This window comes from Manis javanica, chromosome 10 (assembly GCF_040802235.1).
Source record: "Manis javanica isolate MJ-LG chromosome 10, MJ_LKY, whole genome shotgun sequence".
Classification (NCBI taxonomy): domain Eukaryota; kingdom Metazoa; phylum Chordata; class Mammalia; order Pholidota; family Manidae; genus Manis; species Manis javanica.
This window is the reverse complement of record NC_133165.1, coordinates 42,904,594-42,920,694: the sequence shown is the minus strand read 5'-3', so window position 1 is coordinate 42,920,694 and position 16,101 is coordinate 42,904,594. Positions and strand designations below refer to the sequence as shown.

Here is a 16,101-nt window from a genome sequence, read left to right as displayed (position 1 = left end):
AAGACAGCATGGAGAGGGCTACTGCAGCTAGCTTGAGTCTTTCTGGAAGAGGAAGCTACAATACCCTAAGTACAAGAAAAACATTTGCAGGGAGCTACCTGTATCAAGAGTATAGTTTCATCTCCAACACACGCCATTGGATATACTAAGGTAACAGCAACATGTAGCGACCTGGCTACCCATGTAATGGGTTGATTTCCACATTTCCCTTATCATTCACCTGATTAGAAGTTAATATTTTAAACAAAGTTTCCTGTTACCACTCAGTTTACTTAACACTGGCTCCAAAGGCCTGTAGCACCTTTTTAGTGAGCAGCATATGTGTCTGCAAGCTACTTCTTATGTAACTTTTTCTACAAAAGCTCCTCAGGGAGCTCAGCCGGATCTTCTGCATCAATGTTAACTTAATATCCAGAGACTATAAACAAACATTTAAAGACATGTTGAGACAATTTTGTTCTTTTGCAAAATCCATGTGTTCAGCATGCACATAGCGTATCTAATTTACGACCTTACACTTAAAAGACACATTTTGGAAGAAATCACTTTATTAATTCACAAACAGTAACATCACAAAAGCTGGTTTTAAGAGCCCACACAAACAATAGCCCAAATTCAATACCATCTCAATGAATCTCTATAGAGCAAGAACACCTTTTTCCACTGCAATTGTGAAGCAAGGAAGCTACTAATAACAGAGATGGTTTTAAACTTTGTCTTCACTACAGTTATATTTTTATGCTAAATTAACTTGGTCATGAGAGATGGTTTTCCATGTCTTCAACTTGAACTTCTTGATTAGGCTAATCCTGCAAACAGAAAAGGTAAGTTAGAAGAGCAGTAGCTGTATATTCTTAACAAAATAGCTGTCCAAATTATGAAAGGGAATGAAAGCCCAAGGTTATTGGTTTTTTTTTTTATAAGGTATTGAAGGCATCCTGCAACCTACAAAACTTCAATTCTACACTTGCTACCACTGAGAGACGAATCATGTGTTTCTATAGAAAGTTTAGAAAAAGAAATACGACCACTGTTACTAGATGTAGCTTCATTAAAGATTTCTGATAAACTCAGGAAAATTTTACAGTTCAACCACCTGAAAGGATTAATTTTTCCATTTCCTACCTAAATGAAGGTCGGAGTATGTATTTGTTAATAGGTGATGAATTCTTAGGTTGACAGGAGGTAATTACATAAAAACAAGTTGGCTGCCAACATTCCAGACAACCCAAATCTCAGGGTTCAACTGAGGCATTTAATAAACTCTTCTCTCTCAAATAATATGTACAGAATGCTAACACTTTACGACGAGAGTCTTTATGGCCCTTCCTGAACTTTGATGAGAACAGAATGTAATTTTATATTCACAAGCTTTATGACTAGATCATTCACATGCAGTAACCACAGTAAGATCTGGCACATGATCTATACCTGCTTAAGGAAAAATCAGATTGAGAACATAACTGAAATGCTGAAGATAATGACTAGAAACTTCTGGACCAGCTCCTTGTTAGAAGACTTTAAGATTATTTTAAGAATAATTTAAACAACTTGTCAGTTTTATGTACTGAAGACTCCCTGAATTCTATAGGGTCCAGGAATATCATTAAGGGTACTGAATAGATAGATGTTAAGTTCAACCATGGACTGATGTATCACGTACCATTTGCAAATCTGCACTGTTTCAGTACCTCACTGAAACCCTCACAAAGCTTAAGGTCACCCTGGTTCTGGGCACACTCCAGAAACTGTTTCATCTCGTAGTGACACGGGCCAAACTGCTGCTGCTGCTGGTATGCAGGCTGGGTTCCCTGAGGCTCCTGCAAAGGCATAACATTCAGGACCACTGAGAAAGGAAATCAGATTTACATCTGAACAAGGAGCAGTATCCATGGTCTTTGAGGTTAACTGAGGAAACAGAACTAGAACAAGATGCAAATTAAAGTTGCTACCTAATTAACATGTAAAGTGAAAAAAATTAAAGGATGACTGCAAATGAGCTTTAACAAAATTCCAGTTGTAATCAGGAAAATTCAAGAACAAAGATGCAAATAAAGTGTAGTGGTTATCCGGGCATCTAAAGTCCAGAGGTCCAGTAAAGTTCCACGGAGGAAAAAAAATGTGACTATTATAGAAGACCAGATGGATGAGAGTGTTAAATATACCAGACATACTGGAGTATACACCCATGCTCATCAGAGAGAATTCACACATCTCAGAAAGAGGGGCAATGGCAAGTATCAGGTAAGAGATCAGAGTGCACAGAGCTATTAAAGAGACTTTTGATTACTTAACTAAGATTAAAACAATCAGAAGAATCACTAAGACAAAATATTTAAAAGAGGGGAAATGGCTCTTTTACATAATGAATCAGGTTCAACTATAATTCTACTCCTCAGGATGAGATACAGTTTGTATAGTCCTTCCCGATGCTGACCTAATGCAATACCTCAATTGCCAAACATGACTTTTATTAGCCATTTTCTGTTAATAGCACTGTAGATTCTAAAACTACAGACAGTTACTATACATAAGGAACTTACAAAGAACTAGGTTGACTCATGAGATACACATTGAAGGGAAATGCTGTCCCAAATCGTACCTGGTAAGTGATGTCAGGTCTTGGGGGCTCAGCATTTCTTCCTCCACCGAAGCCCCCAGTGATGGCATGACCTAGAGTGTGCCCGACAGCAGAGCCCACAGCCACACCAGCTGCAGTGGTTGCCATCTGGGCCATCAGACCTGGCTGCCGGGGAGCAGCAGTAGGTGAGCCAACGGCAAACGATGGAGCTGCTGCTGATGGCTGAGCTGCTGCTGGCGCTGGCCGGGGCACAGCTCTCATTTGAGGTGCCCGGCTGTGAAAGCAAAGTACAGAAAATATGTATGAAGTCCCCACCAGATTTGGAAATTGTCAACTTAAAAAAACTTGTATATTAAAACAAACCTCAGGATCTTCATTTTGAATTATTATACACAAATACTATATATATATATCCATTATATACATATATATATAAGAAAACTACAGAATACAATTCCCCGAACTATGGATCATTTTATCTTTGACCTTAAGGTTGTAATCACCAAGTATAAACTATCTTTTTCTGCTTTTTGGCAACTATTCCCATGTATTTACATAACCCATGGTATAGTCATCCCAAAACTTCATAAAAATCATAAAATATTAAGAATTTAAAAGATCCTTAGAGAATTCATCCATTTAAATGTTAGGGATAAATTTCACTATAGGTGTGGGAATGTAACTGTTAACAAGGGAAAAAAAGCGGCCTTATGGAGTTGACATTCCACTGAGGGAATCAAGTCAGTAAACTACGTCACATGGTTTTAACTGCTAAGGAAAAGACAAAAGAGGGACAGCAAGTTGTGGGATGTTGCAGTCTTAGTCAAGCACAGTCTGAATAAGCTGCTAACATCTGAATGAAAATCTGCAATCATCTGGAGAAATAATCTAGTCCAGTTCCTTCATTTTACAGAGAAAACTGAAGCCCAGTTAAGTGGAAGTGAGTGACTTGCCTAAATCATTACACCAAAATTAATTTCAACTATTTCCTACCTGTAGAACATTTGGATGCTTTAGACAATTTCACTAACACATCCAGTGCTGATTAAAAAATCATTACAGATGATACGCTCCCTCTGCCCATTTTCAGATTGTGTCCTTGGAGGATCCTTCCCCAAGTAATCTAGGTCAAAAGTTTATTACTTCATTTCTTACAAGGTGGCATCTGGCTAACTATAAAAATGTGGTTTCCCATCCTGTAGACAGAAGCTTCTTTCCATAAGGAAACTCCCCTCTCCACACTCCTAGCATACTATTTGAACACAATCTACTTTAGCCCAGAGAAGTAATGTACTGTGCTAAATGTCCTGAATTTATCAGAAAACTTGGATCTGAGACCCGCCTTTCCCACCTTATGGCGAGACCTTGTACAAGTCACTTATTTTGTGTCTCCAGTTTCCTTATTTCTGTAAAACAGATGTAATGTATCTTTAAGTTTACTGCTGTTACGGTTAAAGTGTAATTGGCAGTATATTTTTTAAGTATTTTATGGACCTGGTCATACCATGTGTACGTGAGGCCTTAATGGCTGTGTCCCCTACTGAACACTCACTGCCCATGGTGGATCCTCAAACATTATTCACTGAATTTTACTGTGATGATTTTACCCTCCTACCTTTCTTCTATATCTTTTTCCTACTTGGTGTTTTGGCCGGTTCACACTTACGAAAGTCCACTTCTTTCTAGAACTTGTCCGTTTTAACTTAAAATGAGCTCTAGAATATTTTAAGTAATAATTCATTGACCTTTAAAATTGGGAAGTTTGCCACTAACGGGAAATCTAGCCAAAGTCCACTGAAAACCGGCCTGCGGCGGGCGGAGGCAACAGGCCCACAGCACATCGGCCTCCGTTCGCCCTCACCCGCGGCCTCCGCTAGTCGCCGCCGGGCCGCGCCGATGCCTAAAGTGTCCTCCCTCTGGTCACGGTGCGGGCAGGGTCCCAAACCCCGCGGTGCCTCACCTGGCCGGAGGGGCCATGCGGGAGGTGCGGCTTCGGCTTCCACGCGGCATTACAACTCTGGGCGGCTTCGCGACGAGAAAGGTAAGACTCAGGGGAACCTTCGCAGCTTCTGCAGAGCAGGAGAGCGGAAGATGGAGGGGTGGGGCTGGCCAGCGTGCGGCCAATCACCGCACAGGTAGAGTCCTTCCGTTCGCTAACGACTCCGCCTGCTCTGAAGGTCATTGGAAGAACAAGACGGCACCGCGGCGCCTCGGCCTACGCGGTTTGCGTCAGGAGCTCGGGAGCCAGGAAAACCGGAAGTTCCTGTTCCCGCACAAACGTCCTCGGAAACTCTCCGGAGTCGGAATCCTCACCCGTTTGCCTATGGAAACTTTTCACTGCTACCTTCAAACATTTGTATTATGAATCTGAGTAGGGTAAATCTAACCTTGAGAGTGGGTCAGATCTCCGGCGGGACTGCCACTGACCTCGGGCAAGTTATTTAACCTTTCTCAGCATTAAGTTACTTATTTGGATAAATAGTTTTTGAGCCACAGTGGGAGCACGTAGTACGAACTGAACGAAGATATATTGTTCTTGTCTGTGGAGCCAGTCAACAAAAGTTAAGCTCAGATAGTAATAATGCCTTAATGTATAGCTATATGTTTTCAACTCCCTATCATATATAGTGTAGAATTTGCTCATAATTGGGATAGCATTCATTCACGGATAATTAAGTGTTCTGAATGTCTACAAATGCTGGCTAGGTTCTGTGGATACAGCACCAAATAAAACAAGACTTTACCTTTATGGAGCTTAAATTCAGGGAGGGGAGACAAAAACCGTACATAAACCAGGTAGTGGTGACATGAAGCAAAAGCAGGGTAAGGGAGATAGGGAGTTCGAGGTGGGATAGGGCAGGAGTCTTTGAAGAGGCAGCCTGTGAGTCCATGAAGTGGGAATACAAGCTGTGTGTTTATCAAGGATAAGAGCATTCCAGCCCTAGGAAACAGCAATTGCAAAGGCCCCAAGAGTGTGCTTTAGTAGTATTTGATGTGAAATGCTTTTAATGGTAACCTTTTCTTTAAAATTAAGAAATCATTGATAGGCAGTCTTATGAAGGTTTCAACATTCATGCATGTTATCAAGTCTCCCCTCTCCCATTGCAATCACTGTCCATCAGTGTAGTAAGATGCTATAGTCATTACTTGTCTTCTTCGTGCTGTACTGTGTTCCCTTCAACGGTAACATTTTAAAGCCTCTGCAGTAGAGGAAAGCTGACTAGTGGCACTTCAATGAAGGCTTCATGGAAAAAGTCCTTGGGATGGGATGGGATTTATGAAGGAGAGAAAAGAGTTGGAACCTCTTATTTCTGCTTGGATTTCAATTAAAAAATTGCCTCTTCCACCAGAGGTAGCAGAATTTAAGGCATTCTTTCCACAACAGCAGAATGTTTGTGAAACCAAAGGGTAAATAATGCAAAAACAGAGTTTCATTACACAGAACTTCTTAAAGAAATGAAGTTTTACAAATGATAAAACTTTGTACTTGCCTTTGGATCATTCATAAGCAGAGATGGAGAAAAGGAGCCTTATAAAGGACATCCTGGCGCAAGAAGAGCTTAGAGTGAATAAAATTTTGAATAATCAAGATGGACAGGCATCCAGAGTCAGAATAGAGATAATTTAATCATACTTAGCTAAGTCATTAATTCCTAAATTGAAGAGAGAATACTAGATATTTATACAAGGTTATTTTGTGATAGTAAGAGATTGGAAACAACCTGAATTCTTTAATAGAATACTGGTAGGTAAAAGAAAGGCAGTCACATAATATGCAGCTGTAATAAAGAATAAAGAAGCTGCTCTATATTTTGATGTTAAATGACTTCCAAGATAAACTGTCAAGAGAAAAGAAAAAAAAGGGGGTGGGGGCAAAAATTGAGTATAGAGGGCTATTATTTGTGTAAAATGAAAAGACCATATTGTGGATGCACAAAGTATCTGTAGCCAGTACACAGGTACTGGGTAGCTGTGGCACAGTAGTAGGACTTTTACTGACAACATTTTCTATCTTGGATTTGGAAATGGTTAATGTATTATCTCTATTCAAAAAACAAATTAATAACGTGGGTTAAAACATAACAAAATGTGGGAATTGAAAATATCAGAATTCTGCTATATATAATTTGTAATTTGCTAGTTAAATATGCTGACATTCACTCTAGTAAAATTTATGTAACAACTTCTCATTCCATAATTTCAGTCATTCTTAATAAATTCACTTACAGTCATCAAAATTTGAACTAAGAACTCTTGCAGGCGTTGTTACAGGTATTTGACCCAGACATTTGGCTTGATGGATTCTTAATGACTCCAATAAAAATCCTACTTAAATTAGGTGGTAGATATCTAGAAGTTTTAAAACTGCAAATCCTGTTCCAGAAATTCCGGGTTTAGGAATTTAAGAAACAGCCATGAATGTGAAAGAAACCAGCAATATGGACGTTCACTTAACAAACTGTGTAAAATAGGGAAAACCTGTAAATTTCCTAAGTGTCCTACAATATAGAATGAATTACAGTTGACCCTTGAACAATGGGGATTAGGGGTGCCAACCCCTGTGCAGTTGAGAATCCCCATGTAACTTTTGACTCCCCCAAATCTTTAATAGCCTACTGTTGACCAGAAGCCTTACCAATAACATAAAGTCAATTAACACATGTATTATATACTGTATTCTTACAATAAAGTAAGCTAGATGAAAGAAAATGTTTTTCAAATTGTTGGAAATCTCCAAAAAATTTTCCTGTTTTTGAGAAAAATCTGTGTGTAAGTGGACCCACATAGTTAAAAACCTGTTATTCAAGAGTCAGCTGCAGTTATGATACATTATGATGAAATGCTGTGCAGCCATTTAAAATGCTATGAAATAATACCTGACATGAAAAGTATCTTCACAATATATCAAGTGAAAGAACAGTTTACAAAATAGTATACTTGGTATGTTTATATTTTGAGAAAGTTCATATATATTTTAAAGAATGCAATTATATATACCCAAATAGTAGTGATGTAATCCATTGGATAATGATTTCTTCCTTTGCTTTTGGCTTGTTCGTATTTTCCAGTTTGTCTATGATGAACACACTTAAAATAATTAAACATACCATGGTGGTTTAAAATATGTCCACAAATTGACACTCCTTTCAAAAGGTGGGGAGCCTAATTCCTTTCATAAAAGGTTTTTCAAAAAAAAAAAACCTCATAAAAGACCCTGAGCTAAAAGCACCCAATTAAGCCACTTCCAAATTCTAAACCCACAGAAACTGAGATAAGTATTTGTTGTTTTAAGTCACTAGGTTGGAGTAATTTATTACACAGTAACAGTTAACTGATATACAATTTCTAAAGCTACTATATTTAAGTTGGGAAATTTTTAATATCTAAACCAGAATCTAGTTAGAACACCTTGACAAGACTGTTGCTTTAACATGGTTTATATCTGTCTGGGTATGCTGTGCTTTACAGTAGGAATTGTGTAGGAACTTAGATGTTTAAGACATAAGGTCCTTATACTCTATATGTAGTTTTTTCTATGAATAACTAAGACATAAATACAGTGCCTTGCATATATCACACAAAAAATTACTGAGTTTTAACTGTTTAGTATAATTACAAAATACTATAGAAACAAGTGGTTTAGTGGTGTTCATATGAAGTTCTATAGAATTTCTAAGGATTGGACAGTCAATGTGGATGAAAGCTTCAGGGAGAAAGCAGTAGTAAGTATAGGTGGAATCAGTTTCAAAAAGATTGAAACTTAAGTGGAGAAAGGGCATGCTAAGTAGACAGCCCAGATTCAAATGAAGAAGCAGAGTTGAAAATGGTGAGTAGAGGACAGAAGACTTGTGTCAAGAACCAGAGTGTACTTTTGGAAGCTGTGGGACAAATTTAAGGAAATCCAATCAGTGATTTCCAGTACACTATAAGGAATCTAGGCTTTTTAAGTCTACAAGGTTAAAAGCAGTCACTGAGGGTCTTTATATGATTAAAATGGCCCTCAGGAAGATTAATCTGAGCATAGTATCTGAGACATAGCAGAGGAAGACTAGCAGTAAGGAAACAAATCTTGAAGGCTAAGACAGTGGCAGCATTTCATTTACACTTAACAAGAAATCTTGAAATAGGTACTGTGTTATTCCCATTACATAGGTAAGCAAATAGAATTTAAGCAATTTGCCCAAGTCATTACAGCTGTTTTGACTTTAAAGCCAGAACTTGTACCATACAACATTGCCTAGATATTGGAAACGTTTTAAACTAATTAATATAATGAGTGAAATAATTTTAAGACTTTGTGACTAGAGAGGAGAGGAGGGATTGTGTTCATAAATATAAAAAGTTACATTTATTGAGCATCTATTATGTGCCAGGTCTTTGTGTCGGATGTTCTATATATTTTATCTATAATCTAGTTTGGCAAGGTAATCCAATATTATTCCATTTTATAAATGATAAACCTTAAGCTTGGTGAAACTTGAAAGTAGTTACTACTCAGAAATTTGTTGAATGCCAGAGAGATCAACAGGCATAATTAGGCTTAAAATTCAAGTTGCTCCTTCCAGTATACCAGCCTTCCTAACAAGCACTCTCCACTGAGCACAGAGTCCTAACCAAATGCATGCAGACTGAAGAAAGGAAAGCTACCCTGCCATATTCTGCATAATTTTTAAACTATAACTCAGTGTTTGTCCTTGGACATAGAGCTGGTGGGTGAGTATGAACCAGAGAACATTGTCTACAGTTGAGGAGAACTGTTGCTGGAAAGAGTGAACACTTTCGAATATCTGTAATGCCTGGTCTTCTAGCTAGCTGTATGACCTCTGGAAAATTATTTGAACTCACTGTGCCTCAGAATACCCTTGATAAAATGGAGACAGTAGTGTCTACCTCAGGACTGTTGTGGGATCAATAGTGCAGAGAAGCTAGCAACTGTTCAATATGCACTATTACAAGTTAAAATATTCCTATTCTTGCAAACAAATATTAAACCTGAAAAGGAGTCTATGACACTTGGGTTGAAATCTTGCAAATTCCCATCTTTTTTCTCCCCCTATCCATCTTTGTGACCTCTTTTTTACACATAAGAACTCAAATACTTGTGGACTTGAAAAGAGTGACCCTACCAAGTAAGAAAAGCCAAAAGAGTTAAACTGCCATTCCTGCTGCTCTTTTAATTAACCCTAAAAGGCTTATCAACTTAGGTGTTACTTAATTAACAATCAGTAAATAAAAGATACTGAAGCAGTGAAATTAAGTGATGTCAAAAGTCTGTTGACCAACGTGGATTCTCTCCCCCTTAGGACCACAGTTACAGCTGGAGTCAGAGAAAATACTTGTATCAGGTCCTTCGGGTATCCTGTAGAAAAACAAAATCGGTTATTCTCTTCAGTCTGTGCATAAGCACTGGAAGGAAATGCCTCACTTTGACTTAAAAAAAAGTTTTCTATTCTCCTTAAAGTTTTCCAAAAATAGAAGAGGAGGAAATACACCCACACCCATTCTATGAAGCCAGCATCACCCTAATACCAAAATCAGGCAAAGATCCCACCAAAAAAGAAAATTACAGACCAATATCCCTGATGAACATACATGCAAAAATACTCAACAAAATACTAGCAAACTGAATTCAAAAATACATCAAAAGGATCATACACCATGACCAAGTGGGATTCATCTCAGGGATGCAAGGATGGTACAACATTAAAAAATCCATCAACATCATGCACCACATAAACAAAAAGGACAAAAATCACATGATCATCTCCATAGATGCTGAAAAAGCATTCGACAAAATTCAACATCCATTCATGATAAAAACTCAACAAAATGGGCATAGAGGACAAGTACCTCAACATAATAAAGGCCATATATGATAAACCCACAGCTAACATCATACTGAACAGGGAGAAGCTGAAAGCTTTTCCTCTGTAATCGGGAACAAGACAGGGATGCCCACTCTCCCCACTGTTACTCAACATTGTACTGGAGGTCCTAGCCATGGCAATTACACAAAACAAAGAAATACAAGGAATCCAGATTGGTAAAGAAGAAGTTAAACTGTACTATTTGCAGATGACATGATATTGTACATAAAAAACCCTAAAGACTCCACTCCAAAACTACTAGAACTGATACCGGAATACAGCAAAGTTGCAGGATACAAAATTAACACACAGAAATCTGTGGCTTTCCTATACACTAAGAATGAACCAATAGAAAGAGAAATCAGGAAAACAATTCCATTCACAATTGCATCAAAAAGAATAAAATACCTAGGAATAAACCTAACCAAAGAAGTGAAAGACCTATACCCTGAAAACTACAAGACACTCTTAAGAGAAATTAAAGAGGACACTAACAAATGGAAACTCATCCCATGGTCTTGGCTGGGAAGAATTAATATTGTCAAAATGGCCATCCTGCCCAAAGCAATATACAGAGTTGATGCAATCCCTATCAAATTACCAACAGCATTCTTCAATGAACTGGAACAAATAGTTCAAAAATTCATATGGAAACACCAAAGACCCTGAATGGCCAAAGCAATCCTGAGAAAGAAGAGTAGAGTGGAGGGGGTGTGTGTCTTGCTCCCCAACTTCAAGCTCTGCTACAAAGCCACAGTAATCAAGACAATTTGTCACTGGCACAGGAGCGGAGCCGCAGACCGGTGGAACAGAATAGAGACTCCAGACATTGACCCAAACATATATGGTCAATTAATATACGATAAAGGAGCCATGGGCATACAATGGGGGAAATGATAGACTCTTCAACAGCTGATGTTGGCAAAACTGGCCAGCTACATGTCAGAGAATGGAACTGGATCACTGTCTAACCCCATACACAAAAGTAAATTTGAAATGCATCAAAGACCTGAATGTAAGCCATGAAACCATAAAACTCTTAGAAAAAAACATAGGCAAAAATCTCTTGGACATAAACATGAGTGACTTCTTCGTGAACATGTCTCCCCAGGTGAGAGAAACAAAAGCAAAAATGAACAAGTTGGACTATATCAAGCTGAAAAGCTTCTGTACAGCAAAGGGCATCATCAATAGAACAAAAAGGTATCCTACAGTATGGGAGAATATATTCATAAATGACAGATCCGATAAAGGGTTGACATCCAAAATATATAAAGAGCTCACGCACCTCAACAAACAAAAAGCAAATAATCCAATTAAAAAGTGGGCAGAGGAGCTGAACAGACAGTTCTCCAAAGAAGAAATCAGATGGCCAACAGACACATGAAAAGATGCTCCATATCGCTAGTCATCAGAGAAATGCAAATTGAAACCACAGTGAGATATCACCTCACACCAGTAAGGATTGCCACCATCCAAAAGACAAATAACAACAAATGTTGGTGAGGTTTTGGAGAAAGGGGAACCCTCCTACACTGCTGGTGGGAATGTAAATTAGTTCAGCCATTGTGGAAAGCAGTATGGAGGTTCCTCAAAAAGCTCAGAATAGAAATACCATTTGACCCAGGAATTCCACTTCTAGGAATTTACCCTAAGAATGCAGCAGGCCCAGTTTGAAAAAGACAGATGCATCCCTATGTTTATCGCAGCACTGTTTACAATAGCCAAGAAATTGAAGCAATGTAAGTGTCCATCAGTAGATGAATGGATAAAGAAGATGTGGTACATATACACAATGGAATATTATTCAGCCATAAGAAAACAAATCCTACCATTTGCAACAACATGGATGGAGCTAGAGGGTATTATGCTCAGTGAAATAAGCCAGGTGGGGAAAAACAAGTATCAAATGATTTCACTCATATGTGGAGTATAAGAATAAAGAAAAAACTGAAGGAACAAAACAGCAGCAGAATCACAGAACCCAAGAATGGATTGACAGTTACTAAAGGGAAAGGGACTGAGGGAGGATGGGTGGGAAGGGAAGGATAGGGGGGTGGGAAAGAAAGGGGGCATTACTATTAGCATGTATAATGTGGGGGGGGAAAAGGGGTGGGATGTGCAACACAGAGAAGTAGTGACTCTACAGCATCTTACTACGCTGATGGACGGTTTACTGTAATGGGGTTTGTGCGGGGGACTTGGTGAAGGGGGTGGCCTAGTTAAGATAATGTTCCTCAAAAAAGCAACAACAAAAAAAAAACAACCGTTTTCTGCGTTTCCTAACCCCTTATTCTACCCAACTACAGAATTCCAAAAGGAATTCCAAAAGTTTTACATGATTCCAACTGCAGCCAAGAGGCAAGCTGCGGGTTTAGGGGTTCCAGCGACCATTCGCTAATAGGGAGCCGCCTCGGAGGGGGCTGATTCTGCGCGAGTCGAGTAGCATGGAGCCCAGCGGAGAGGCGCCCCGCGTGGCTCAGGGCGCTCGCGAGGATTCCCTGGGCCCTGGCCGGTCGCAGCCGCACGCACCGGCGCTCAGGAGAGGCGAGTGCGCGCCCTGAGCTGCAGCTGGCGGTGGCGACGCTTGCGCTGGCCGTTGAGGAGCTTCTGCGCGATCTTGGGCTCGTGGCCGCCGGCCACCGGCCAGTTGGTGCGCAGTTCCCGCTGGCGTCGCGTCCGACCCTTATTGCGCCCGGCCCCGCCGGCCGGGAAATCGCGCAGGTAGTAGTAATCCAGGCAGTCGTAGGGCCCTTCGTCAAAGATAACAAGCGGACACGTCTCGGAGGGTGGTGCGGGAGCCTGAGCCTGGAATCTAAGAGGGACCGCGTCCATGGCACCGGCTGCCCGGGAGCTCGCTTAGCGCGCGCTTGCTACTGGGACTCCGCCCCACGTTTCGATTGGCTCCGTCATAGGGGACAGACGTCAGAGCCGGGATAGTGCCGCGCGACCTTTAGCGCTTGTTTCCGGAACTGCGACTCCTTCTGCCTGGGCCGGTGCGGTGGCGGCGCGACCGAGCACTTCATGCTGACCAAAAGTGCTGAAGTATCCAGGTGTCAGCAGCGAGGGACTGCTTAAAGAAAATAAGGACCTTGAGTTTTGCCGGAGGACTTTTATGAGCAGCAAACATATTGTTACGCTATTTTATGACATGAGGAAGTCCGCAACAGCGATGTAGAGTGGAAAATTAGCTTCTGAAGAAATATCTCAGTATCCCAGTAACGTATTTTAAAAACACATTTATCTATATAAAAGACTGAAAGAAAATGCATCAAAATGCTTAAAGTAGTTTTGGCTGGTGGGCCATACATACATTAGTTCTACTTCCTATCCACAACCCGTGTTTTTTATGAGTATGAATTAATTGTATTAAGTGGGCTTTTGAGAAGAAGGCAAGGCCCGGATCCCGCGCAGTTGCGGATTATTCAGGTGCCCAGGTCCTCCGGTCAGGCGTGATACCTTGGAGTGCGACAGCGTGGGATGACAGCTGAGAGTCGGGAGCGCTGAGCCTGGAACCGCCGGAGCTGAGTGCCGCCCCCAGTCCGGGGCGCTCCCGGCCCGGCGGGCGTGGGGACAGTGTGCTGGACAAAAAGCGCAGAGGCGCAAGGACTAAGGCGGGAGGATTGCGCTCTGCAACTGCCAGACCAGCTCCTCCCTGAGAGCTGCTGCGCCACGGAGCCACGCGGCGCTCCAGGCGGTGCGGCAACCCCCAGGTCTAATCACCTAATTACTGTCTCCCCAAATCTGCTCTCAGGGAGTTACTGGGAAGAAGGCCTTTGTTTTGGTTTGGTTTGGTTTAACTAGCACAGATAATTCTCTTCCCACAAAAATTGCAGCTACCACCTCCGGGACTTTCGTTTTAAATAGATAGAAAATAATTCCCTGCTTAAAAAAAATAAAGCTTCTCAGATGTTTGAACTTGCTGTTTCTGTATGACCAAGTTGCCAATGAGAATGTTTTCTACAGTGATGCCCTATCCCTGGTGGGGTGTAGCCCACATACCACACTCTGTGGGCAATTTGGTGGTTCCTTAAATGAACAAGTCCCAGGAGAGTGTTTTTTTTTTCTTTTTGAGAAGGCATCTCTCATGTTTATTGATCAAATGGTTGTTAACAACAATAAAATTCTGTATAGGGAACTCAATGCACAATCATTAATCAACCCCAAGCCTAATTATCAACAGTCTCCAATCTTCTGAAGCGTAACGAACAAGTTCTTACATGGTGAACAAGTTCTTACATAGTGAATAAGTTCTTACATGGTGAACAGTGCAAGGGCAATCATATCACAGAAACTTTCTGTTTTGATCACGCATCATGAACTATAAACAATCCAGTCAGATATGACTATTCGTTTGATTTATATACTTGATTTATATGTGAATCCCACATTTCTCCCTTATTATTATTATTATTTTTTAAATAAAATGCTGAAGTGGTAGTTAGATGCAAGATAAAGGTAGAAAACATAATTTAGTGCTGTAAGAGGGCAAATGTAGATGATCAGGTCTGTGCCTATAGACTGACTATTAATCCAAGCTAGACAAGGGCAACAGAACATCCACGGATGCAGAAGATTTCTCTCAAAACGGGGGGTGAGGTTCTAAGTCTCACCTCTGTTGATACCCAATTTCTCACCTGACGGCCCCCCTGCGACTGTGCCTGTCTTAGGTTGTTCCTCCCTTGAGGAATCTTACCCGTCTCTGGCTAACCAGTCGTCTTCTGGGGCCATACAGGGAAATATAAAGTTGGTAAGTGAGAGAGAAACCATATTGTTTGAAAAGGTTAGCTTTTTACTTCTTTGCAGATTTATGCCCTGTGACTTCTATGCCCAGCATTTGTCTTGAGGTATCTTTACCACTTGGAAAAATTATGATACTCGGTAATTTTCGATATGAGGCACAAATTCTACTAAAGGGTTGTAATTAGGAAGGAAGAAGAAAAGCTATAGAAGTAGCAGACAGAAGAAAACATGGAAAGATTGATTATATCTTTGACATATCTTCTTGTAGAGTAACATAAGCACGTATAGGTTTTAAACTACTAATCAAATTACGTACACACATTAACATAATAGGAATACAGCTACATAACAAAAGCAGACCTACAATTACCAGCCATGTCCAGTGAAACCAAGAAAACCAGTTAGGTACCCTAGGCATTGGTGAAAATTTATCAATGATATGATGGATATTGTCTAACTGAATTTGAATAGTTTGAGAAAAATCAGACAAATTAAACAACACATTCCTGGGAACTGTTCACATCCCGTATGTTCTTTTAACAGTAGATAGTCTATAGTCACATGATTTTGTAGCACTGCAACTTGCACTTCTCCTAATGCTTGGTTGAGTTTTGACAGTATAGATTCAGTCAAATTTGTTGTTTTACTGTATGCACAGGCCAGCTTAGATATCTCCTTCTTCATTCCAATGGCAAGTCCAGGAACTGGTGGGATGAATGCAGCTACAACTGCAACAGCACCAGGATCTTTGTTGAAGTTGTTTGATGATCATCTTCTGGAATGACTCTTCCAGAGGATGTTGATGTTGGAAGTTCTTCTTCATATCGTATCTTAATTCGTTTTCTGGGTAGCCAAATTAGGCTTTGATCCTCTGTATAAACACAAACAAACCCTTTGCCCACACTTTGA

The 16,101-nt window shown here is 40.3% G+C and overlaps 2 protein-coding genes across 3 annotated transcripts; both read right to left on the bottom strand.

Annotated features, from left to right (window-relative positions):
- Positions 1–530: 530 nt before the first annotated feature.
- Positions 531–4,701, bottom strand: CHCHD2 (coiled-coil-helix-coiled-coil-helix domain containing 2). Its single transcript, XM_017674407.3, has 4 exons — positions 4,542–4,701; positions 2,603–2,855; positions 1,664–1,820; positions 531–809 (listed from the first exon to the last, which is right to left on the bottom strand). The coding sequence occupies exons 1-4, from the start codon at positions 4,589–4,591 to the stop codon at positions 799–801; spliced, it is 471 nt and encodes a 156-aa protein (XP_017529896.3). The 5' UTR covers positions 4,592–4,701; the 3' UTR covers positions 531–798.
- A 557-nt stretch (positions 4,702–5,258) lies between these two features.
- Positions 5,259–14,442, bottom strand: NUPR2 (nuclear protein 2, transcriptional regulator). 2 transcript variants are annotated; one of them, XM_037003031.2, is made up of 3 exons: positions 13,909–14,442; positions 12,982–13,522; positions 5,259–9,941 (listed from the first exon to the last, which is right to left on the bottom strand). In XM_037003031.2, the coding sequence occupies exon 2, from the start codon at positions 13,282–13,284 to the stop codon at positions 12,988–12,990; it is 297 nt and encodes a 98-aa protein (XP_036858926.1). In that variant the 5' UTR covers positions 13,285–13,522; positions 13,909–14,442; the 3' UTR covers positions 5,259–9,941; positions 12,982–12,987. The 2 variants fall into 2 exon arrangements, with proteins under 2 accessions (XP_036858926.1, XP_017529888.1); XM_017674399.3 differs by having other exon boundaries at positions 12,982–14,442.
- Between the last annotated feature and the right edge of the window lie 1,659 nt (positions 14,443–16,101).